We start from the raw sequence: 25416 nt of genomic DNA on the forward strand, positions 1-25416 counted from the left end.
AAAACAGAATTAAATACAGTTACATCTGCCTGAGAGAATTTTAATATATAATATATTTCACACACAGACCAATTTTAAGCACCAGTGCGGTTTATTCATTCAAGTGAAGTACTGCCAAGAAGACTAGACAATTCTATTATTGAAAGCCAATATGTGTCCATTTTTGAGAAGGCACACGTTTATTGCATCTATATTGGGCCATGAGAACTGCATATTCCATTACATATATAACAGCTATTACATTATAAATGATTTGTATTTGAAATTATAATTGAGTATAGAACATGAACTAGTTTTCAGTCCATACTGCTGCAGTAAACATTCATTTCTAACGGTTAAGGTTTGCATTCTTGATTCTCAGCATTGTGAGTTGTCATATCATCTTCACATATGTTTGAAAGCATCAATGATATTGGTGTGTTAACATCAACAACAAAAAAAGAGGGAAAATATATATGTTTTTCTTGGTGGTGAGGATGCATTCGGAAGGGGGATTTTCAAAAGCCAGAGCTTCAAATGAATTCAAAATAAAACTTTTCACTGTAAGTTTAATGTCTAAAATTTGATTCATAAAACATTGATGCATGATAAATTAGACCTACAACTTTAATACAACACATAAAAATGGCCCTGATGTTGTCTATGTGAGTAACATGGACCATGACAGTCTGGTTATGGTTTTGGAAATGACTGCACTCTTGTTCTATGCACTAACCCTTACTATTTCTTCAACACAGAATGTTATTTGTATTGAATGAGATGAATTTCACAGTGTTGCTCACAGTGTGTGCATGTTAAGAGAAAAACAAGTTTTGGTTACAAAGCTTAAAACAATATGCGCATAATGTTATTGAATACTTTAGATGACAGGGTGGTGATTTTCCTTCAGTAATTCCCAAGGAAGTCTGGTCACTGCGAACCTCAGCTCATTTTACTTTCAGTGTAAGGAAATGTTTTACTTTCTTGCAACATCTTTGTTTTTCTGTACGTTTTTTATTTTTCAACCAGAGTTTGAAAATCTAACTTGCAAATCTACCTTCTCCATATGGTTAGACCTTACAGCATATTAATATCACAACCAAGTTTCAGGGTTTTTCAAATTTCAACTTTTGTTGAAACTAGCTATGCTTTATTTTTTTCAAGAGGATATCAATTAGCATTTGTGTAATGGGACAGTATCTGCTAATCTCAATGTCAATGTTTTGAGAAAAATGAATAAATAAATTCATCTATTTTCCAGTGCATGACAGTCCCCATTTGTACAATACGAAGGCACCATCTGATTTTGATGAATCATGACATTGTTTCATGTGGAAAATAAACTAGCACAATCTATATCATGTAATCTGACCAAATATGCATTGTATCACAATTTTCATATTGTCAAATGTTGTGAGTGGTTTTACAATTTCACACATCAATTAATGTGAAACACAAAAGGGAAATCTTTTACCTCTGATTTTGTAGTAAATGTAAATATTTCAGAGGACGTTTTCTTTTTTAATTTTCCTACTTTATGTTGTAAGGACAGATGTGTGAGAATACAATTGTACTGGAAAAGTTTTATTTGTTACAAATAAAATGGTAAGAACAGTCCAGCGAGTCATTATTTCCTTTTGGAAGATAATGGGGATTTTCATTTTTCAGGATCAGTGATTGGTTATATTGACCAGCCAAAATATACGCTAGCAGCAGATATTTTAAGCCCTGTAAGTTGTGAGGTTGGGCCTCAATGGATCTGACTTTTTTGTTCAGCACATTCCACATATGCTGAGTAAGAGTAAGACAGGTGTTTTTTTCCTGTAATTTTTTTTTAGTTGTACTCAATAAGTAGATTTTGTCTAAAGGTTCAATAAAAGTTTCAATTTAAAAAAATAAAACCAATTATTATTTCATAATCATGTCAGGGTTTACAGCATAGTGCCTAGCCTACCCTTATTTATAAAAGATGTTTAAGGTATAGGTTACACACAGTAACTATTACTATTTTGTTTTCCAGCACTGATGCAATGATTCATTTCGATTTGACTTTTTTTAAAGGGGTCATATAATGCCATTTTTGTACAAGTTAATATGATTCTTTAGTGTCTAAATTAAAACTTTGTAATATACTTTAATTAAAAATTCTCATTAGTATTGTAAGAAAACACTAATTTTACCTTGTCAAAAACAGCTCTGTTTTCACCAAGCCATTTCAGTGCATGTAATAACAATAACTATAACGTGTTGTTCATTATAAACGTGGGATTATAAATTATATTAAAGGGATACTTCAGCGCTGGGAAGATGAATCTGTATTTAAACTGGGTCATCAATGTAGTAGAAATGTGAAATTATTTTTTAATTTGGTGCCTTCTTGACTGAGAAAAGACAAAAAATGTATTTTTGTCTCATGGTGATGAAAGACTACAATTCCTAGAATGCTTTGCTCCATTCCCAAAGCCACCAACTTGATTACAGTGACTGAGTTAGAGAAGACACTACAATTAAAAACTGAACGTGTCTGTTCAATATAATGAGTGAATCACCGCGCAAGTGTCACAGCATTGAGCACTAACTGCAGGAGTGAAATATTGAGCTGATGAGCTCTCGTGAGGAGAGCTGAGGTAATCGCGACTACACTCACGGCATACATTCACACTCGCGGAGTTCAGTCTGGCGCGTTTCAGTTCATGCCTTTGCAAGCTTAACTTTCATAGAAATTAATTTGAGAAGTTAGAAGACTTACATTGTTCACCATAGCTCCGTTTAAATGAGTGCCTGTAGCTGAGCTGAGCTCTGAGTGTGATCTCCAATCCCCCATGTGCGGGTTCAAAACTGGGGAAATGGCTCCCTCTGCTGGCTGTAGTCTTTAGCCTTTGGGCAAACATTCCTCCTATGATGCAAATATCGTCAATTTGCATCATAGGAGGAATTTTTCCAGAAATAAAATGCATAAATCTCTTGTCTCAGGGGATATGAGGGGGGAAAGCACAATCATTTGAATATACTCCAGGGTTTCTACTGATACAAAGGCATATGCTGATCGCTGAAGTAACCCTTTAAGAACATCATACATAGAAAGCATGCCGTAGTTTAACTTACACTGTAAACTTTAGCCCCATTCATCGTGAGGCGTGCAAGCGTTTCTAGCTACAGCAGGAACACGAGTAGTTGGTAGGCTACCGATCCTTTTTTTAGGAGCAGCTTCTTCGCCAATCCTCCTTTACTGACCCTCTTTTACAGCAGCGTAGCACCAAATTTTGGGCCCTGGGTACAAACCATCTTGCTGGGCCCCTGTACCAAATATCATAGTGATATCAATGGGTAGGGTATTGCATTTTTATCATAAAAAACACTTAAAACATAAACAAAATAAGCCACACTCTGATTAATGTATATGTATAGAAGACTGACTTCTAAGGGCCCCCCACTGCCTTGGGCCCTGGGTACTCGGAACCCTTTACCCCCCAGTCTGATGCTGCTCGTTTATAAAGCAGTTTGGTGAGAAATGAATCGTGGTTCGCGCAAACATAAGCATTGACGTTATTCCCTTTAAAAACAAAACTCAGCCACTGCGTCTTTAGCGGTTTGGATTTAGGAACATCAAAATGACTGCTGTCCCCTTTATTACACCCAAAAACAGAACACCACAATCGCTTAGATGCCATTCTGCTCCAGTGCATCAACATCAACAATGGCGGACTATGACAGCTCGCTCAGTGCAGGTCTGTGTTGAAAACTGCTGTCAATCATCAGTGTGACACATATGGTCGAACGGCTTAAATTGAAAAATGGGAAACCATATAAGGAGATTAAAATAAATAAAAACACTGGATGGATTTTTATCATTATAGGGTGGTTATGTACAGGCACTGCCAACACACATTTCCATACAATCAGCTTGTAAAAGTGCATGTACCATTATATGACTAATAACTACTAAAAAAAAAAAATTTTTTAAATAAATTATCTAGCTTCCGTTGAATCGGCCTCCATAGTTAACTTACGGAAATTGTAGCACCCGCGCTTCTCGTAGTTCAAATGTTTATGCTAAGGTGTGCAATGTCGTCACACTGTTTGCTACGTAAGCAGTTTGGGTGAGTAAATCATGTGTTAATTTTCATTTTTGGGTGACCTAACCCTTTAATGTTTCTGTAAATTGTGATTAAACATTGTGTAACTTTTTTTAAATTATTATTTCAGGTCAATTTCATGTATATCTTCTTTGCTAATAAATTGTATAATATGCATTTTATCAGTATACAGCTATCAACGGTCACCCTCAGCATTTTGTATAAATATATTTGTATAAAAAATCATTAGTGGCCGCAGAGTGCTGGTAAGCAGGCACTTTCATGGGGCTGTAGAAGCTGAAAATAACATCCAACATCTGTTAAGATGAACAAATACAAATCCATTTTATAATCCCTAGGTTCCAACAGCACAGAACTTTTGTATGTGAAGCTTTCAAACCAGCAATCAATCAGATCCTGTTTGGCTCAAATACACCAAATTATAGCCAATTCTGAAATAAATCACTCCTTTCTGAAAACAAATGTGTTATATATTTCAATACAGTCACTGTTTCACGTTTCAATTCTCATCAACATTTAACACACAAACAAATGCTCAGTTTCAGAATAATATTCATGTTTACTACGACACTACTGATGTCGGGTTAAAAGGCCATTACTCAATCACTTTGGGCACCAAAAGAAAAAAACGAAAGAGCACACATTGCATTCCCGACTGCTTTAATAAATCAAAGCCAAGTGTGTGTCTTCCATTTAAATCTCATTCAAGCAGGAATCAGCTGTATAAAACAGTCAAGCATGTTCTGCACACAAGTAAACATTAGATGAGCGGGACGTTCACACATTCACTACTATCTGTCATCATACAAGCATTGATATTCAAGGAGAAAGCATTCCAAAGTTCTCCCAAAGACAATGTGGTTATCTAATCATAACATTCAAGTTCATATCCTGTTTTTTTTTTTCTTTTTTGGGGGTTTTCTTACATGTAAAACCTCTTTCTGTCTTGTTGATTGGCAAATAGTTAAAAACTGTTAGTGGCAGCCGTGCTGATGCGTCACGTGTCTGTTTCTGTTTCAGTCTTGGCCCTTTAACAGTTCACAGAATATGAAAAAGGTTCTGCTACAGGCATCTGGAAAAATAACAGATTTTTTTTCTCTCTCCCAAAACACTATGCTGAGTAACATAACTCCACACGGAACTGAACGGAAAAAAAACAACAAAACACAAAAAAAAAAACAACAACTGATCAGTCTTTTGTTTTATGGTTTGATTTCTTTAGCTTATCTGTTTAAAATAGTTATGTCTGTTCATTTTTTCGTACCAACAATTCAATACTGTTGAAGTTACAAAGGCATAAATAAAATACAAGATGTTGTATAAAACAAAATAAAATTTGTATACTTTTTTTTGTCCTTTTTTTTTTGTGTGGAAATAATTACCAGAGAGGCAAATGACGTTTTTGAGAACAGGAAAACACCAAGTACACCCCTGAGATTAAAAAAAATTCCCTATATGCTTGTGAGACTGGTTGTTCTATTCGTTGCCTGAAACTACACATTGCGCTACGGAAAACTTGAAGGCACAAAAACTGAGGCTTTTTGACCCCAGGACTCCACACACCGCACAGCTAAAGACCCCAGTTCACTCGTAACAAATGACTCCAACACTTCACATCAAAACGGAACACTGAAGATAATCGTGGTAACAGATTTAGTGTCCGTGCGGCTCAGGAGACTTCAGCTTGGGGCTCATAGTGGAAAGAGATATCTTTTTCTTCTTTTAGAAAGTAGAAACAAAGAGTCAAAGTTCATTCTTTAGAGGGAGCAAGGCAGTGATAGAAGGTTAAGGGGCAGAATTCAGAGAGAATCTCATGGCTAAGACGCTCTGTGAATGATAGATGCCCTGCATTAAGGCTGGATAAAATGAATTAAAGCTACACTGTGTGATATTTTCCCCCATCTAGCGGTGAAAAGGTATATGACCATCCAGCGAATAATAGTTTCTGTTCCTCTCAATTCTGATTTCGCTTTAACTCCTACGGTGGCTGATTTAGTCCGTCTTCACATTCGACAAGGTGCCATGGAGTATTGAAACGCGAAAGGCGAAGCTTGAATTTACGGGTATGTCCCTCTTTGGCTACTGTACTTTCAAGATGGAGGGGCAACATGGCGACCGGCATTCGAACCCCTCACCCTTATGTATTTTCAATGGCATATTTTAAACTTACGAGAATACTTTATTACTTGAAAGAAGTAAATATACATTAATGAGCACATATTTTTTAAAGAACTACGTGTTTTTAGCTAAGAATGAACTAAAAAAGTTACACAGTGTAGCTTTAAGGTTAGATGTAAATCAAAACGGCAGAACCTCCAGAACAGTCACCAAGATACACCATATATAACAGTTGTGTTCCTCCTCTTTTCATATTGTTTTAACCCAACATATACTTATACATATATATAATCTTTCTGAAGAAAGTTAAGAGTATTATATTAAAACAAGGCTTTTCAAAGGTTGTTATGCACAATATATAAATGTATGTTACAAGATATACAAGGGTCACAACAATCATTCCGGATACATCCAAGCATTCGACACCATACCTTTGGCTTGAAGATTAGTTTAACGATGAAGTACACAAATAATATCAACAAATAAATGGAAAGAAAACTGTTGGAACCTGTTCAAACAAATAAACTGCTATTTTAATGTAATGGAGAAGAAAAAAAATTCAAGTTTTATGTTCTTACACTTTGATAAAAAGTGTGAATTTAACCCCAAGTTGAGCGATATTGAATTGACAACACTTTGAGCAGGTAATACGATAAACTGGATTTTTCAAGTTTGTCATTCCTCATGTGCAAGTCAGTATTTATACTTATATATATAAAAAATGCTACAACTCGTACACCAAGCCACAGTCTCCGATCTCGTCCAGATCAAAGTAAAAAGAAGGGCTTGGAAAGTGGCAGGATAAAAGCATCCTCCGCTCCTCGTTTCTTTATCTCCGTATCTTTCTTGGCAGAAAAGAGGTGGCAGTGGAGTCTACCTGTAGCCCGGAGAGGGGAAAAGACGACTTCTTTTCCTTCTTTGCCTCTTGCGCCCTCTCGTGCGAGTTCTGTTTTTCCTGATTCACTCGCTGTCGGTCTCCAGCTCTGTGTCGGACCACTCCACGGGCTGCAGCAGGCCGCTCTGTTGGGCGTACTCGATCACTGCTTTGTAGCAGAAGTAGTACTGGTCCCAGGTTTGGATGCTGAAGGCACGCTGCGTCCGCATGCGACGCACCGTCTGCTTAATGTCCACTGTCCCAATGTCCTCCAGACGGGAGAGACAAATGTCTAAAGTACAAAACGTGCCTGAGGGAGAAGAAAAAAGAAAGCTGGTAAGACAAGCTACAGTGCAGTTAAGAAATTTGAGGAAAAGCGCTATAAGAAACTCACCTGTTCTGCCGATGCCTGCACTGCAGTGCACCACCACTGGGGGGCCTCCTGGGGGGCCCGTCCAATCAGGATACAGTGTTCGTAATGAGGACTCTTGTCTCCGTTTCACGTGTGCCTGGAAATCCAACATCGCTGACGCTGACTTCGGAACACCAAAATCTGGCCAGCTCATGTAGAGATAATGAGACACTTCCCTACATTCTCCTGTCTGAAAGAGAAGCTTGTACTGTCAATTATAGTTTGACAACATTATTGTAGACACAAATAAAAAGCCTCAATGTATTATTTTAGTCATTGTAGCAGTTGAACTATTTATTACTTCTAAAGAACACAGAAAACCTTAAGAAGAATGGTCTATTTAGTTGGCTCGGACTTCGTTAAAAAGACAAAGCTGAAGTAATTTCCTTGTTTTGTTTATTAGTTAGAATAGGTATAACTCAATAGTTGAAAATATTGCAAAAGCTGAATAATCGATCAAAGTCTTTGGATTCATTGGTGAAATAATTAACCATTAGTCGATTAATCGCTGGATTCATCTAAATAATTTCTTGCAGCCCTAATGTTCGTACTTACAATGAGCACATTTAGCACACATCCTTGTTTTAGATGTTCAGCAGTGGTAGAAAGAGTACTGGAAAAGCATACTCAAGAAAAAGTACTGTTACTTGTCAAAATATTTAGTTCAAGTAGAGTAAAAAGACCTATCCTAAATACTACTCAAAGTAAGAGTAAAAAATAGCCCTTTTAAAGGCGGGTGAAAATGGTGCGTTTTTTGCTGTCGTACGAACTTGCAGACGTTTTTATTCTCTCGGGAGAAATCGCGTGGACATCATGGATGCTCGTATGGTCGTGGCTCGCACCGTGTGAGAGGAAATACAAGACGAGCCGAGCACGTTAGGAGCACCTCCCAACCGTACGATAATTTTTAAGCATGTTTAAAAAGTTTGGGGAGTCGGCCCAATTTTTACCAGCATATGACTGTCCCCTATTGCCAAATCATGCACAAGCACGTCACAAACGGCTCAATCTATGAGTATTATTAGCTCAGTGGCCGCAAACATACAGCGTTCACACACACACACACACTCTTTCTCTCTCTCTTACGCGCACCCTTCTCTCTCCCTCTGGTTGTTTCGGTTGAAAGGAATGGCTACTGTATTCAGCTTTTCAACAAATCATTTGCACAAATTTTTTCTTTATTTTTTGTATTTGAAGCTATAGCAGCAACATTGAAAGCTCTGGTCTCTGTGTTTAACATGAAAGCTTGTGTGATCGCGGCCGGCTCGCGGTGCAAACAGTCGTGCTGTGTACCAGCTGATTTGATGCGATGATCAAATTAAATGACTCGCAGCGTCTGCAATATCTCACAACCTCCCGAGTGTCCGAATTCGCACAGTGTACGCCCGCCTTAAAAGTACTTAAGAGTAGTGAGTATTATGTTATGAATGTTATTCCACCTTATACCCTGCAAAGTAAAAATGTAGGGTGTCAGTCTCTCGTGAGATCACCAACAGTATTTCAATATTTCTTTGACTATTTATTTTTATTTTTGACTGCTAGCACTAAAAATACAGTCATGTAATATTTGAGAAAGCAACTAGTAATGTGGTAACATTTATGACAACCATTCTGTAGAGGTTTTCTTGCGAATAATTAAAAAAGGTTGTACATTAACAATTTTACGTAAAATAAAATAAAAAAGTGTGAGTTCTTTTCAAGATGCATTCATACTGCTTTAATTTCAATAGATGTTTTCTCTGAAAAAAAAAGAATACACTTAAGAAATCAGAATCGAGTAGGCTAACTCACAATTTTCACCACTGATTATTTTTGTTTGCAATTAAAAAATAAACCTTATTTAAATACAAATCTGATGTTTTATTAAAGTTAAATGCTTTAAACATGGACTACAATTTTAAATCGCCATGCGAGAACACACTACATTAAAATAAGCACTTCAATATGCTTACAGAAAGCAGGTTAATGCGTTTACATATTAAACGAAATCGATGTAAGGGACAAAACTCTAGCAGGGGACGATCTTTTAATGCCTAATGCACGTTGAAGCCTGGCAAAAAACTTCAAGCTAAATTAAGTGTCTAGCAGATGGCAGTGCTAACAGAACACGGACCATTTGCGCATGAAATTTTTAGTAATTGTTTAAGTCAATTTCACGATTTCAGTCAAAATACAGCAGCAACAACCCCCTTTCATAAAGCGCGCGTGCCTCTCCCTCTAGGCTGGTGGCTATGGTTGATTTGACGGGAGTCACACGCATGATGCATGGAGACACAGGACTGATTCGACTTAGCCAATCATGTTGACAGAAAAAAAATAATGTAGCGACGGCAGGTTTAGGGCAAATAGTGCTGTAAAAGTACCAATACATCACTTAAAATGTACTCAAGTAAAAGTGTACGTGTACACTGTTAAACTACTCAAAAAAGTACAATTCCTGAGAAAAACTACTCAATTACAGTAACGAGAGTATACGAGAGTTACTTTACACCACTGATGTTCCGATAGTTCTATCCAAAATAAATGTCATAAAAGCAGGTTCATTTTTGTATTGTTAGGTTTGTTGTTGAAAAATGACAGCCTGAGAACTAAAAAAACCAGGACAAAATGTATTAAAAATATTTTTTGGTCTGGAACAAGCTGAAAAGTAGAACAGAAATCATCTTGATAGTCAAAACAACTGGCTAATTGAGCTAATTAAATGTCAAACCTCTATGGCAGAGCCAGTGCTCAGGGTGTTAAAATTAAATGTATATTATAATACAACACATCAGCAATAAAAGATAAACACAGACACTGAGGGACTGACCTGAGTGTTGAAGAGCTCCAGGCGTGATAGCTTAAAGTCCTGAAACATCTCAATATGGACATTTCTCACCAAAAAGTACTCATAATCCTCAGTGCGGCCAGCCTCTAATGGCCAGTACTGTCCGCACTTCACTCTGCCTCGCTCTACAACTCTGAGATGGACATAGATAGATTGTAAAGAGTTATAATGGTCTTCTTAATCATACATTAATCCTTAATATACTGTAAATATGATGAAGGAAGAGAAAAGAAAATCTAATAACAGACATTCTATAAATCAAGTCATAGTTTTTTGATTACTATTTCTGGCATGCAACAGCATAAAATGTAAATAACTATCATAGGGCCGCAAAACAAATTCTTTGATGAACAGAAAGTTCAAAAGAACACATTATTAATCAATTGAATTGATAATGATTTCTTGCTGAAAAAGATTAATTTCTTTAAAACCTAAGATTTACCTGACCCCAAACACTTGAACAGTATTGTATTTGTTAGTTGCAGCCCTATCCAAAGTCCCGTTAAAGCACCATTGAACCACTTCTTCGAAGAAAAGTAATAGGAAACTAACCTTGTAGTCATAACAATGATTAAAACCATTTGCTCCCACACCATTCGCCAAAAGTCTCCAAATGTTTTTGGCAAAGGCCCTGAAACAAGCCAAAATTTTACATTTACACATGTACATGTACTTCACAACACAATGTTTAGTTCTGGAGAAAAAAAAAACTCTCACCCTGAGTAGCAATGTAAGCATTACTCCTCTTGTAACCATCCATGAAACTTGCGTTGATGTAGTCAGATGTCTATATATTGAAAAAATAATAATAACAATGAAATGAATAAGTGTTGTCATAGATAACTAAAACTAATAATAATAATTATAAATCGTTTTCAGTGATATAAAGCTAAAAAAATATAAACATTAGAAAAAAAAACTGAAACAGGTTGAAGTACTAACATTTTCAAAACTAAAACAGAAATATAAATACATTTAAATTAAATGGATTATTAAATAAAAGTTCAAAACTAAATAAATTAACTTAAAGTCAAATAAAAACTGAAAATGAAAAAATTAAAGCTAGTTTAAAATCATGTTAAATAGTTTAATACTATAATATGACTGCAATGAACAATGACAACCATGAAGACCATCATAAGGGGAAATGGGCATTACTCTGACCTCGTCGTCCTCATCATTGAGTGGACAGAGTCGAACGCGTGATTGGTCAAGGCAAAGGACATCACTGTAGCGATTCTTTATCTGGTTAGAGGCTTTCCTGTCAGAATAAACATCATATTTATACTAGCAAACATCTTCTTGGTCTGTAAACGTATCATCAAATACATTTACAGACAAAGAAGTGTATAATATGTCAAATACCCAAATGCAAATGTCACTTACTTAGAGTAGTCAAAGGTTCCAGCAGGAGGTTCCTTGCGGATTTCCTCATACTCCTGATAAATGCCCTTCTTCTTTTTGCGTTTCACATGCTGCACCAGATCCTGCACGCTCATTCCGCCTGGCTCAGCCACATGCACTGACAACGCCATCGTTTCCGTCATCGTTCCCGGTAACCAGCTCATATCAGGGGCGGGGCTGTGATGGAGGGGTGGCGGCCTTGATTTCAGTGGGAGGGGTGGAACGCCATCTTCTCCGTCCACTTCCTCTTCTAGAAACTCCATATCCTGTTGGCTGTCCTCTGCACCGTTGCCATCCTGTCTACTGTCGTCTAAACATGCTCCTTCCACAGCCATTGTTCCTCCTCCTCCGGGTATCATAGCACCGGCTGTGTGTTTTTGATGCAGGGGCGTGTCTGGTGGCGTGTCTGACTGTGGGGGTGGCTGACGGCCACGCCCATTGACCACATTGGCGTTGGACCCCGAAATGCCCCCCGAACCTGGCAGCACAGAGCCATTCCAATGCGCGTGCCCTGCTGTCCTGTGGTTTTGCAGGTTGGCATTGCCGTCATCTAATATGGTGCAGTTTGAGTTCAGTCCGTCCCCCAGGAGGGTGGCCCCTGAAGAATTGGCAGTTAAGGGGTCAGCTGAGATGTTCTGGCCATGCTCCATGGAGTAAGAGCGCAACAGACTGCCCAGGCAGTCCAGAGTGGCATAGGAAGAGTTATTGGGGTGATTGGGGCTGGAGTTGACACAGGACTGGATCCAGGCAATGTGACTATACTGTGACGATCCACCCAAATGTTCTGGAAGGGAGCTGACAGGGATGTGATTAACCAGTTCATGGGCTTTTACAGTGCACACCTGCAGAGGTAGAAAAAAGATTAATATGAATACAAATAAGCAAACCCATTGAAATTATTGCAACATTCCAAGAGGTTCAAAGAATTTCATGTTTGCATATTCAGTTATACAGAGCTCTAGACATACCCTCTCTCTCAGTTTCTCTCTCACAAACAGACGGAGTACCGCAAACGGTGCTCGGAACCACAGTGGAGACGACACAATGAAGACGCATTTCAGACGAGCAGGGAAAGCCCCCTAAAATCACAAAAAAGACAGACAGTAAGCACAATACACAAAAGACTGACATTTCTATTCACAAACACACGCACCAAACAAACCTCGAAAAAAAGACTTTTACAAGTTTTTTAAAGAAGTCTCTAATCCTCATGAAAGCTTGCATTTTATTGAACAGTAAAAAGTAATATTGTGAAATATTATACCAGAAAATAGTTATTTTAAATTGTAGTAATATATTTTAAAATGTAATTTATTCTTTTGATGGCAAAGCTAAATTTTTAGCAGCAGCCAATAAGGCCCATTCACACAAGGATGATAATTATAAATAGGGTTGGGCATCGAGAACCGGTTCTAACTTGGAACCGTTTAAAAAATAACGATTCCATTGGAATCGTTTAGAAAATTTATTTTCGGTTCCGATCTTCGGTTCCAAGCGCGCAAGTTTTGGTTTCCATGGCCACGTGATTTCCGGAGCTTGCGCGCCCGCTTGTTCTTTTAGTCATGGAAGCCCGGTAAGCGGCTCTGAAGTGTGGATTTATTTCACTTTTAAAAGCCTGGGTCGGCACAGTGCAACTAGTGTTGTCAAAAATATCGATACTGAAATATCTGTAAAGATACGATAGCCTGCTCAGCCTACACAATCGATCCCAGCTGCGCTCTCCTGTCCTCTCCTCTCCTCTCTGACCGACAGCGAGTTGACACGCAGCCGCATATATTCTCATTCAGCCGGTTAACCTCTGAACACGACGGACGCGCGTTCTGCTGGACTTTACCTCACGACAGCGTGTTAGTGTGTGTGATCGGTCTGAATTTCGTGCGGGATTGCACATAATTCTACGAATCCCCGCAGATTTCAAGCTCACATCTGAAGCGCGCACACACACACACCGTAATAAAGCCGTCCCTGACATACAAGTGCAAATATTCGCTTCTTTTTCCTGCTTATTATTGGTCAAATACACTCAAACAAATTCTCAGTGCACATTTTGAAGAGTATGTAAACACAGTCCTAAACAATTCAGGAAGAAATGAAGAATGAGTAACAGGAACAGTGTTCAGGATCATTGAGTGAGGCAGTTCTTAAAGGGACAGCAGTCATTTGTTATTCAAAGTCAAACTACAAAAAGACAAACGATCACACTGCTCTTGACTGATCAACGTGTGTAACTTTAATGGTTTTATATGAAACTATTTAATTTTTTGCAAAAAACATTATCCAATGTTATTTTAAATTTATTTAGCCACTTTGCGTTTTTTTATTCAGTTTCTTACCTGAATGTTAGACCTGCCTGAAAAAATAAAGCAGTCTATTTAATTTATATCTTTTATTCTGTTGTATTTATTTGTGTTATTTTGTGTAATATGTATCTTTGTTTATACAATTTAACATTCAAAATCAAGCTTACTTGTGCTGTGTGTAAACTATTGCAACACAATTACCCCGTTGTAAAAAATACATTGAGTTAACAAATATTTGTGAGATAATTTTAATAGTAATTGATCAATGTTTATATAAGAGAAAAAGCTTAAAAGCTTTATCATATAAAGTGATCTCTTCAGAAGAAATTTTTGATTGCCTAGACTTTCAAAAGACAGACGAAAAAATTATTATATAAAAAATATCTAATTGACAGTATATGCAGCGTTTTTCCCCCGTGGTATTGAAAATAGCATTGAATATCGATGTGACATGTTTTGACTCCACCCCTCAAAGAATCGGAATCGAGAATCGAAAAGAACCGGAATCGAAAGTAAGAATCGGAATCAGAATCGTTCAAATCAAAACGATGCCCAACCCTAATTATAAAGATAACTTTATTAGCATCCTCACCAATGTACGTTATAGTTATTGTCTGTGGTGTGAACGGCCTTTAACTGACCCTTCAGAAATCACGCTAATGCTGATTTGGTGCTCAGGAAATATATCTCATTTCTCAATATTATCTATGTTGAAAACAGTTGTGCTGCTTAATGTGGTGGAGGGGGAAAAAAATCAGGATAGTTTGAAAGTTTTATTTATTTGAAATACAAATTTTTATAAAAATGTAAATGCCTTTACTGTCACTTTTGATTAATTGAATGTGTCCTTGCTGAATAAAGTTCAAACAATTAATTTAAAAAAAAATTCTTCTTCTTTTTTTTTAATTGTACTGACCCTAAACTTTTTAACAATAGAATATCTTTGAATACACTATATACCTAAAAGTGTACAGGCATATAGTTTATGCCTACAAACTCATATGCTTGCTAAATCATCTTCATAAACAGGCGGCTCATTCTATCTTTGCTGCAGCTTCCACTATTCTGGGAAGGCATATGATTTTGGGATTTTCTCCCATTCAGAGACTACAGGATCAGTGAGTTCAGGCAGTGAAGATGAGTGATGGAGTTCTAGCTCGCACTCTGCGTTCCAATTCATCCCAAAGGTGTTCAGTGGGGTTCAGGTCTGAACTTTGCACAGCCCAGTCAAGTTCATTTACACTAAACTCAGTAAATAATTTCTTTATAGATCTTGCTATTTGCACAGGGGCATTGTAATGCTGGAACAAAAGGGCTTCTATCTTTCTACAAAAACGCTTGTCTAAGGACAGAGGTGGACATTTACTTGAATACATTTACTAAGTACATTTACTTGAGTACACTTTAGTATCTGTACTTTAGTTGAGTATAAATTTTTTCTGGAAACTTATGACTTCATTACATTTGAAAGACAAATGTCGTACTTTTTACTCCACTACATTTCTATCAAGGTCCAAAAAATCAAAAGTCGTTTCTATAGCAGCTTTTAAAGTCACTGGAAGATTTTTTATTCTTTAAAAGGTTAGGGTTAGGTTTGGACCTCTTGTATGGTCATGGTAAGTTCAATGATTTCCCAGCATTTTTTTATTGATTTATAGTTTATAGCAAAATGGAAGAAGGCGGATGTCAAAATGTTCATTTTGGTGTAATCACATTAAACAAAGTTGATTATGCATAAACAGTTGGGAGAATATCAGATGTGTATCAGTATATTGGATCCATGCATTCAGCCTTAAAGTGACAGCAGCTTTGTAAAGGGCTTTGTAACTTTTATACAAGTATTTAAAGAGTTTTTTAAGTATTTAGAGTTTTTATTTTTTAGTGCTAGTATGTTGATGGAGCATCACCGACTGGCTTAAACCATCATGATGGCATAATGTGCATTTATACAACAATAATAAAGTAATGAGTTGACTTACTTTAAATTTACTTTTGATACTTAAGTACTTTTGAAAACAAATACTTCTGTACTTTTACTTAAGTAAAAATCTGTTTTTACAACTTTCACTTGTAACGGAGTAATATTTGACAAAGTAGTACTTTTACTCAAGTAATGAAGTTATGTACTTTGTCCACCTCTGTCTAAGGAGGCCTTGCAAATATGTGCTTGAGTTTGTGCACCTGTTATAGGCATTGATTAAAAAGGGATGTTAATAGACGGAAGAGAAGATCAATCTCTTGAAGGTTCTCTTGAACTGAAAGCTCTATGTTTTTGGATTTCATTATAAAATGGACGTAATTTGAAATCTGAGACTGTTTCATATCAATAGTAACAAAGCACAATGATTATTTCGATTTAATGGATGGGAGGCATGCTACAATGTTCCATTCATTTGTCAACTAAAAACAGGATGACTCATCGTTTCTTGGGATTTAAGAATCTATATCGTTTATAAAAATGAGAATCAGTTAAAATTGAGAAATCAATATTTTTTACCCAGCCCTAAATTAAAGTGTCAATTATAGTGACACTGAAGCCTGTCAACAATGCTCAATGCCTAAACAAAACTTAAAACATATTCCATAAAAGTAAAAACTTTAACAACTTAAAATCCTCTTATCCATTTTGAATGTCTAAAATTGGCACCACTTGGCATAACGTGATAATTGGTTACATTCAAAAATCACAGAATCAATACGGCAGCTACTGTATCGATACGCGAATCGTCAGGAGCTAATGACAATGTATCAATTCTGAGCACAGCTCTAATCTGGGCCAGCATTTATCAAGCTTCTTAAAGTGCCATTCCAGTCTTAAGTGCTGAGAATTCAGGAAATTTACTTCTACCTTTAAAGTTACACTGTGTGATATTTCCCCCATCTAGTGCTGTAAAGGTATATGACAATCCAGTGAATAGTTTCTGTTCCTCCCAATTCCGACGGTGGCCGATTTAGGCTAATGTACTTTCAAGATGTAGGGGCAACATGGAGACCGGCATTCGAACCCTCACCCGTATGTATTTTCAATGGCATATTATAAACTTATGAAAATACTTTATTACTTGAAAGAAGTAAATATACATTAATGAGCACATATATTTTTGAAAGAACTAAGTGTTTTTAACGAAGAATAAACTAAAAAAGTTACACAGTGTAGCTTGAAAGGGGTGATGAATTGAGAAATCAACTTTCCCTTGAGCTTTTGAAATATAAAAGGTAATGATAATATCAGAATATCCTCTAAGTTTCAGAGCTGAAAACTTCCCTGTTAGTCAAAGAAAAGCTTTTATAGGCACCAGGCCCAGAAAACGATCTTGTGCTTCATGCTTACGTCATAGCACTACGAAACACACCTCTACAGCACATCTAATCCAGTAGCCTCACCCAGCGACTCATGCAGGTGATCTGCTCGTGCTAGCTAGCCAACAACAATTAACATGCAGAGGAAGATAGCAAGATATTGTGCTATTCCTGGTTGTGGAAGAACACAGTCGCTGCAGCTTCCTTTGGAACATAATATTAATCTTCCACACAGGAATGTGTGGTTGAATTTTTTTTTTTTATGAAGTTACAGCTCACGTGGCTCAGTTCACTGCGGAATCGTTTGTAAACAATTTTCCGGTCGATGCTGGATTTGGATCCGACAGGAATGGTGCAACACACTAATGTGAGTAAAACTCGTTTTTACATGTAATAGTGTTGCACTGTTATAGATCGTTTTGCTTTTGTGTACATGTCCAATAGAACATACCTTTCGCACGCTGGACTCACGACACGTATGGGCCAGGGCTCGCAAAGCCCGGCAGGCCGATCAATCTCATAATATTCCTTTCTTGATCTGTGCTGTCTCTCTTGACTTGACATTTGAAGGACGGCGCGGGCACGTGTGTGTGTGGTTCGCGTTTATATCGACTGATCGTGTGGGCTATGTGTAATCTAAAAATAATAGTCCATGCAATCGTGGGTGGATGAAAAATAAATAATTGTGTTTGTTGATAAAGATGTTTACGAGCCCTGTGATCTAGAAAATCATTCTGGTTTCTGCTTCTCCCTCAATCTCTCCTCTCCCTCATGTAAACTGACAGGGGAGCTTGAGCTCATTAAATATGCAAATCTTATCCAATCCTAGCCGTGGGCATTTACTTCCAAATCTCCAGTGCGGCACGCCCATCAAAACGCAGCATTTTGGAGAGAGCCTCAAAGCCAGTATATAAAATAACCGATTGCTTATTGGTTCTGATGTTTTTGAATATAAAAACCACACGAACATCATTAGATGATCTATGACAACAGTATAAAAATAAAAAAAAGCCAGTTCATGACAACTTTTAAAAAAAAAAACTGTATAAAAGCAAGTTATCACATTTCTTAAAATTAAGAATCACTCTTACTCTCCCAGTTATTTATATTCTATTATATATAGAAAAGTATATTATATATACTAAACAGGCATGGTTAAGGTTTATCTATAATAGCAAAGGCTACCTTAGTAATTTAATTCAAAGTTGTTCGTTTCCTCTGATTAGTGTCAATTTCGATAATTACCTTTTTTTTCCATGACCAAGACTAGACAAGATGACAAACGTCCTTAAACGGTAACTGTGACTTTATCATCATGCAATATCATTGACGAAAAAAGATAAGACTAAAATTAATCAAAAGTGACAGTAAAGATCTTTACATACCTACTTAAGATTTAAAGAAATGATTCTATTGAAAGAATTGAAAAAATTATTCAGTTTCCACAAAATATTAAGCAGCACAACTATTTCCAACATTGATAATATTAGCAAATATTTCTTGAGCAGTAAATCGGCATATAAGAAAGATTTCTGAAGGATCATTTGACACTGAAGACTGGAGTAATGATGCTGAAAATATTAGCGTTTGTGTTTACTGTATTGTTGATCAAATAAATGCAGCCTTAGTGAATATAAGAGACTTCTCTCAAAAACTACTGACCACAAACATTTTAATGTTAATTTTTATGAGAAAAAAAGTAATAGACTGTAAAAAGACTGTAGCATAAAGAATTGACAGAAATGAGAGGGTGAGGGGGAGATGTGAGGGAGGACGTTTCTGCCGGGACTTTTTACTGCACCGAGTCAAAGTACTCTCAGAAGTGCTATTCCGCCATTCATTATAGTTCTCCTTTTTAATCCGCTTAGAAAAGCACTGCGTTTTATTTTATGTTATTATACTTGATTGTTCAATTATTCGTGTAACTGTATTTAAATAGGGAAAACGTGGAGGTGTTTGGTGGCTTCTAACTTGATCTCTGTTTGGTACCATAGTGAATGAACTGGGCTTAGTGGGCTAATCTAAATGCTATCAGATCACCGCGCGTCAGAGAGATTAAGTGCACACACTGAGACGAGAGAGGTATGTATCAACTGGAACAATATAATTTAATATTAAAAAGCAGTGAAGTATCCCTTTAAGCAAAAAAGAACTTAAATGCAGCCACAAATCTAAAACTGCAAAATTGAAAAAAATATTTTAGCTGTACATTATAACTGTATAAAAAACTATGTAACAAATAAATCTAGCAATATAAAAAAGTATACATATTAATCAGAAAATAATTTCTTTACAACAAAACAAGATTCTTATAAAGTGACGGTTTGTGTGTTCGTGTCCTCATACAGTAAACAATAGCAGTTTAATATTAAGAGACACTTGTATATATGCAACTTCAGTCTGGAGCCCTGTGCTTACATTAACACAGAAGCGACTGAACGCAGCTGCGGGTACCGAATATACTCAGGAGTCAGTGCTACAGAAATGCTGTTATAATCAAATTTTTAAAATTTCTGTACCGACTTGGTACAAAAGTACACGTGATTGTGACAGTTGCTATTTTACTGGCTGGTTGGTCCAGTCTGAAATACTGCCAAACAGCGGACATACAGTTAACGCGTTTTCATTTCTTCTTCGCTGCTCTAAACAGTGGTTGCTTATGGCAAACCAGCACAACTTCCTGTGTTCCTGTCCACATAACAGAAAATAAACCTGACTATAAGCTTGTTGAGTTATTTTCATATGCAGTTCCAATCTAAGACTGCTGATATTTTACCAGTATCAGCACTGCCGTCACTGGTCTGTCAGTCAGTGCAGGTTATGTTACATTATTAGGTGTTCTAGGACTGAAATTCATTCAACCATTCATTCAACTAATGTGTTAAAAAACACTGATTCATTCATTAATTAAACAGGGTGATGAAATTCACTTTACAAGCCTCAACTGACCAGCAATGTGTCACCGGAGTATCGCTGAAGCTGATGATTTACTTTGTGGAGACTAATGGCATTGATTCAATGCACGGACCGCTGATGCCGTTCATGGGAAATACCCTTAAAATTTAACAGGATGCTACAACAAAGATTTCCCTTTTCTCTTCAGACATGGCAATCTTACTTATTTTTGATGCATAAATAGCTTAACCAGAAGAACAACAGATGCAGGTAATCACACACACTCAATTAATCTCTCTCTCTGCTTATTTCGTATAAATCTACAGAGCCTCTGTGCAAATCACAATTGTACAGAGAGTCTTAAGTAAAAAAAAAAAGAGCCACTTGACTGGAAAAAACACATTCCTCCCTCGTTATCATTATTAACTTATTTACATTCAATACACATGCATGAAGTGTAAAGCAAGAAAGGCATAGATTTATGAAAAAAGAAAAGGTGAGCATGGCGGTTGCTTGCATTCCTCCACGGTTGGTTTATCACTATTGCAGTATTACAATATTGTGGTTATCACGACAGCCCTAACAGTAAATACAGATGACAGATAAGAAGAAAGATGAGAAAATCTCAAGAGAGCAAATCCAAACCCCACCGAGTTCTATTCATGCCATATGAACACACTGTAAAACAGACAGATGGTCTTGACAGCATAACACTTACTTTAAGCAGATTCAAAATCTTGACGCAAAGCTCATAGTCAAAGTTGGCATAAGTAGAGTTAGTCATATCATAGATGAAAATGAGCCCATCTCTCTGTGTCTGAACACTAGGGGGGAGAGAAAGATGTTTTAGATGAAGATGCAGTGCTGTTAACCACTTTAAATTTCATCAGATGTATGGATGTGGTCTATTTTACCTCTCAATGGCCTTGTCCAGCTGATATATAATGGCTTGAAGAACAGCCTTATGGGTAGTGAGGTCTGGCCGATAGAGACGTGCTGTAAAAAGTGCCAAAGCTGCACCTTTCGCGTCACGTCCGGGCTATACACACAGAAGCCAAATGAATGCATACACAACATACTTGCAATTAACACAGACACATATCACTAGTAAGTGCAAGTGAAACCAGTCAATGTAGCCAAACAGTTTACTGTAGTAGAAGTTGCATTAAAGCTGATTATTCCTTATATCATTGGTACAGTTCTCTTGCATGATCTGTGCTCTGAAAACTGTTTAAGATGTGATGAATACATCAGACCTGCCTACACAAACACTTGAGCAAACTCTGTATACAGCATGACCGTGAATGAAAAATGCCTGAAACAAACAGTAAACATCCAGACTAAACAAAGATCATGGAACTGCTCTGAGTGTGATGGTGTGAGATCAGAGATTAAATTGCCTTCACCATCACTTTAGCAGTGATGGTGGCCTTTAATTTTGGCTTTATTTACATAAACAGTAAATATGAATGATTGCAACTTGTGCAGTTTTTCCTACACATAATCTGAAAGTGATTAAAAATGATTGCGTCCAAATTCTTCCTGTACTTGCATTCGGCCAAAGTTTGGTTGTCTTAGTCTTTAGTTCTCCTGTCTTTCACAAAGTGTGTAAAAATGGGTATTTATTTTAAAGAGTTTTCCATGTCACATGTTTGCTATTTTAAAATATAATTTATTCCTTATTTTCAGCAGGCTCTACTTCAGTCTTCAGCATCACATGATCCCTCAGAAATACTTTCATTATGCTGATTTGCTGCTCAAGAATCAACAGTTGAACTGTTTAATATTTTGTGGAAACCACAATCCATTTTTCAGGATTCTTTAATAATTAGAAAGTTCAACAGACCAGCATTTACTTGAGCATTTAAATATATTTGTAATATTTTAAAAGTCTACCTTTGATCACTTTACTATGTCCTTGCTCATCTAATAAAAGTATTGATTTCTTTTTCTTAAAAAAAAAGAAAAAAAAAGATCCCAAACTTTCAATCAGTAGTGTACAAACAGCATTTTTATCCGTTAAAATGAGAAATGATTAGAAAGCTCTTTAATATTACATTCATGTAAATGTAAGGCCCCATTTACACTGCATGGTTCAAGTGACCCAATTCCGATTTTTACCTCTCATGTGGCACAGATCGGATCTGACGTGAACATGTAAGAAGTAAAAAAACGGATGAATTCCGATATCCTCAGATCGAATTCAGGCCTCACTCATATGTGGTAATAAATCCGATATGATTCGGATGCGTGCATTTGCGTCTGCCATGTAAGCGGTCAAATCGGATATTCCCCAGTAAATGCGAGTTGTACATCACTGAAAAAAGAACGGAGGCGAATGACGTCAACTCAGGTAAACACAAACTGCGAGCAAAGGCCAGTGTTGCCAAGTCTGCGGTTTTCATGCGGAATTGGGCTACTTTAACACAGTTTTGAGATGCAATTGGACGGGTGTTATGAAAACCTGGAAACCCTGTCAAGGGCTCTCCTCTTTTTCTCCGCCTTACGCAAGATAGATGTTTTGCCGACCTTTAAAGATGTGTGGAACAGTGCAGACAGCAAAACATTGTACAATCATTTTGTCTGCGTCCATCGCATATCGCGCTGTTTTACTTCCTTTCACCGGTTAAGAACGTCTAGGGCTGTTTTGCCAGTGTACAGTGTAAATGCAAATATCGGATACAGGTCGCTTTTGAAAAGATGATGTAAGCGGGTCGTCAAAAAAATCGGATATAGTCACCAAATCGGAATTGTGCATCAAGACCTGCAGTGTAAATGCAGCCTAAGTGATGGCCTATATGATTAATGACTGAAACATTTCTAAAAACATTAAATAGTTTTTAACATGAACTACCAGGGCCAATCTGACCACAAAAACAACAATGACTTAGAACAAATCACACCATCTCCAATCTGTACAACTAAAATGTTCCTTCAGCAGAGAAGCAAGAGCAAACTGGTAACAGAATCCAAAAAGCTGATCTGTTCATTACTAATGTTCACACATTATGTTCCTCAGAAATCATACTCACCAGAACTGTGAATTTCCCACTGAGTAACTCGCTCCTTAAAGGCTCCTCATTTGGGTTAATATTGTAGATGCCTTCCTTTATTCTGGTGTTCTGCAGACACACACACACAAATTAGAATGTAAACAAACTCTTTCATGCAGTATTAATGTTATATCAGCATTACTATACCTTGTAAGCTTGGAAGAGGTCAATGGCTCTGGAAACATCAAACTTTCTTGCCATGAGGAACTTAACTGCTGTCATCTGACTGACAAGATCTGCATTCTGAGACTGTTCCAGACATCTCAGCTCAGCCAGAAACTCCTCCACCGCCTGGTGCACACACAAACACAAATTTTATCTGAAAAACCATGCTCAATGTCAGTTATACAACCCATTAACAGCAAAATACACTGAGAGATGAATAGGAATCCTATGGATGTCTTTATCCATGTATTATTACAGAAATATTCTCCCTTGTAGAATTCCAAAAGCCTTGTCAATAAATAATGCATACGTTTTCAGACTGTTTAAGTGAATCTTTATGTAATAAAAAATAGGGTTAGTAAAAATGTTTTAAAGAAATTTATATTTTTATTCAGAATGAATGGGCAATAGATATTTCAAATAAATGATGTTTTTATTAACTATCTATTCATCAAAATACCCTGAATAAAATGTGTCTACAAAAAAGTTTTCAACAATGATGATGATGATTTTCAAAGAATCATGTGACACCAAAGACTGGAGTAATGACTGCTGAAAATTCAGCTTTACCATCACATGAATACATTACATTAAAGCATGTTAAAACAGAAGAGAGTTATTTTAGTTTTCAGAGTATTGCTGTATGTTTGATCAAATAAATGCAGCCTTGGTGACTACTTTTAAATAAAATCTTACTGACCCCAACATTTTGAAAGGTGGTATATATAACTAGGCTATAATAACATTACTGAACTAACTAACCTAATATCCTCTGGTTATACATATTACCAGCCAATTAATCCTACTAGTTAATTCACTAATAACGTATAGTAGCGTAGCTATCTCACATTACCTGTTTTTTTTTAAAAGGTTTCCCTTAGCAAAAATGCCAATGCATATTATATATATATATATATATATATATATATATATATATATATATATATATATATATATATATATATATATATAATAAAAAAACATTTACTTCTGCAGTGCCCAAAGATGATACTACTCAATCAAATGCAATCAAATGCATGTGCAGACGCAGGAGGATGATCTGACATCTGCAAAGAGAGACGGATCGTGTTGACAGACGTTATGCTACACTCATATTACACCGTTTCCTCAACGAGTCAGAACAAATGGCACCTCCAGCATTAGAGATGAGTGTTCACACGGTGGTGAGACAGACAGTTCGTGATACCTGTCTTACATTCTCCAGCACTGGAGCACATCACACACCCGGTTCGCTGTTATTTACCGACAGCGACATGGACATACATCTTCACATAAGACAGAACGGCGATGCAGAACTTATAATAGCTTTTATTTAATTTAGTCATCATGAAAGAATAAGACTAAAACAGACTAGGTCGAGTCACATTCACGTTGTAAGCCAACCTAACGTTACTTGCTGTTAGACAACTGGTGTTTAGTAAGTCAAACACATGTAAGTCGTTTTACAATACAATAGTTCCCTATAAATCTTGAATCATGTCTGTCAATAAATATTTAATAAACCATTATGTATGTGAATTATTCTGTTAAACGTCGCTATTTCGCTAACACGGCTAACGTTAGCATTTAACGTTACCTCAGCCAAGTTACCTCAAAATGAGCCACAGGGCCGCGATTCGCATTAACACCATGGTTAATAAATAAACCACACACTGTACTATTTGACATATCACCATAATACATGCTACAAAGAACTGGAGGCGACTCGGCGTGAAACGCCACGGAATCGACGAAGGACCTGTAAAAATATTTAGGTATCTTACCAACTCCTCTTGAGTTGTCAGGGCTTCCGCCATCTTGAAGCCTGAGCAGCAACGCAGGCGCGCCCTCTCTACTGTCGGGAACGCGCCGCGAGTGCCTGACTGTCAAGAATATGGTCAAGAAGCGTCAGAGCAGCGTGCGTCAGGAGGAATGCACATGCGCAGTAATGTGGTGAAACGATGGTTGGAAATTAGCACACAAGACATTTAT

The 25416-nt window shown here is 36.9% G+C and overlaps 1 protein-coding gene across 1 annotated transcript; it reads right to left on the reverse strand.

Annotated features, from left to right (window-relative positions):
* Nucleotides 1-4615: 4615 nt before the first annotated feature.
* On the reverse strand, nt 4616-25332 carry ptpn9b (protein tyrosine phosphatase non-receptor type 9b). Its single transcript, XM_067441836.1, has 13 exons — nt 25209-25332; nt 23407-23550; nt 23239-23328; nt 21121-21245; nt 20925-21030; nt 12680-12790; nt 11694-12553; nt 11472-11568; nt 11025-11094; nt 10860-10938; nt 10290-10440; nt 7463-7670; nt 4616-7378 (listed from the first exon to the last, which is right to left on the reverse strand). The coding sequence occupies exons 1-13, from the start codon at nt 25239-25241 to the stop codon at nt 7155-7157; spliced, it is 2298 nt and encodes a 765-aa protein (XP_067297937.1). The 5' UTR covers nt 25242-25332; the 3' UTR covers nt 4616-7154.
* Nucleotides 25333-25416: the final 84 nt, after the last annotated feature.

The sequence above is a fragment of the Pseudorasbora parva genome, chromosome 4, assembly GCF_024679245.1.
Source record: "Pseudorasbora parva isolate DD20220531a chromosome 4, ASM2467924v1, whole genome shotgun sequence".
In the NCBI taxonomy this organism is placed as follows: Eukaryota; Metazoa; Chordata; class Actinopteri; order Cypriniformes; family Gobionidae; genus Pseudorasbora; species Pseudorasbora parva.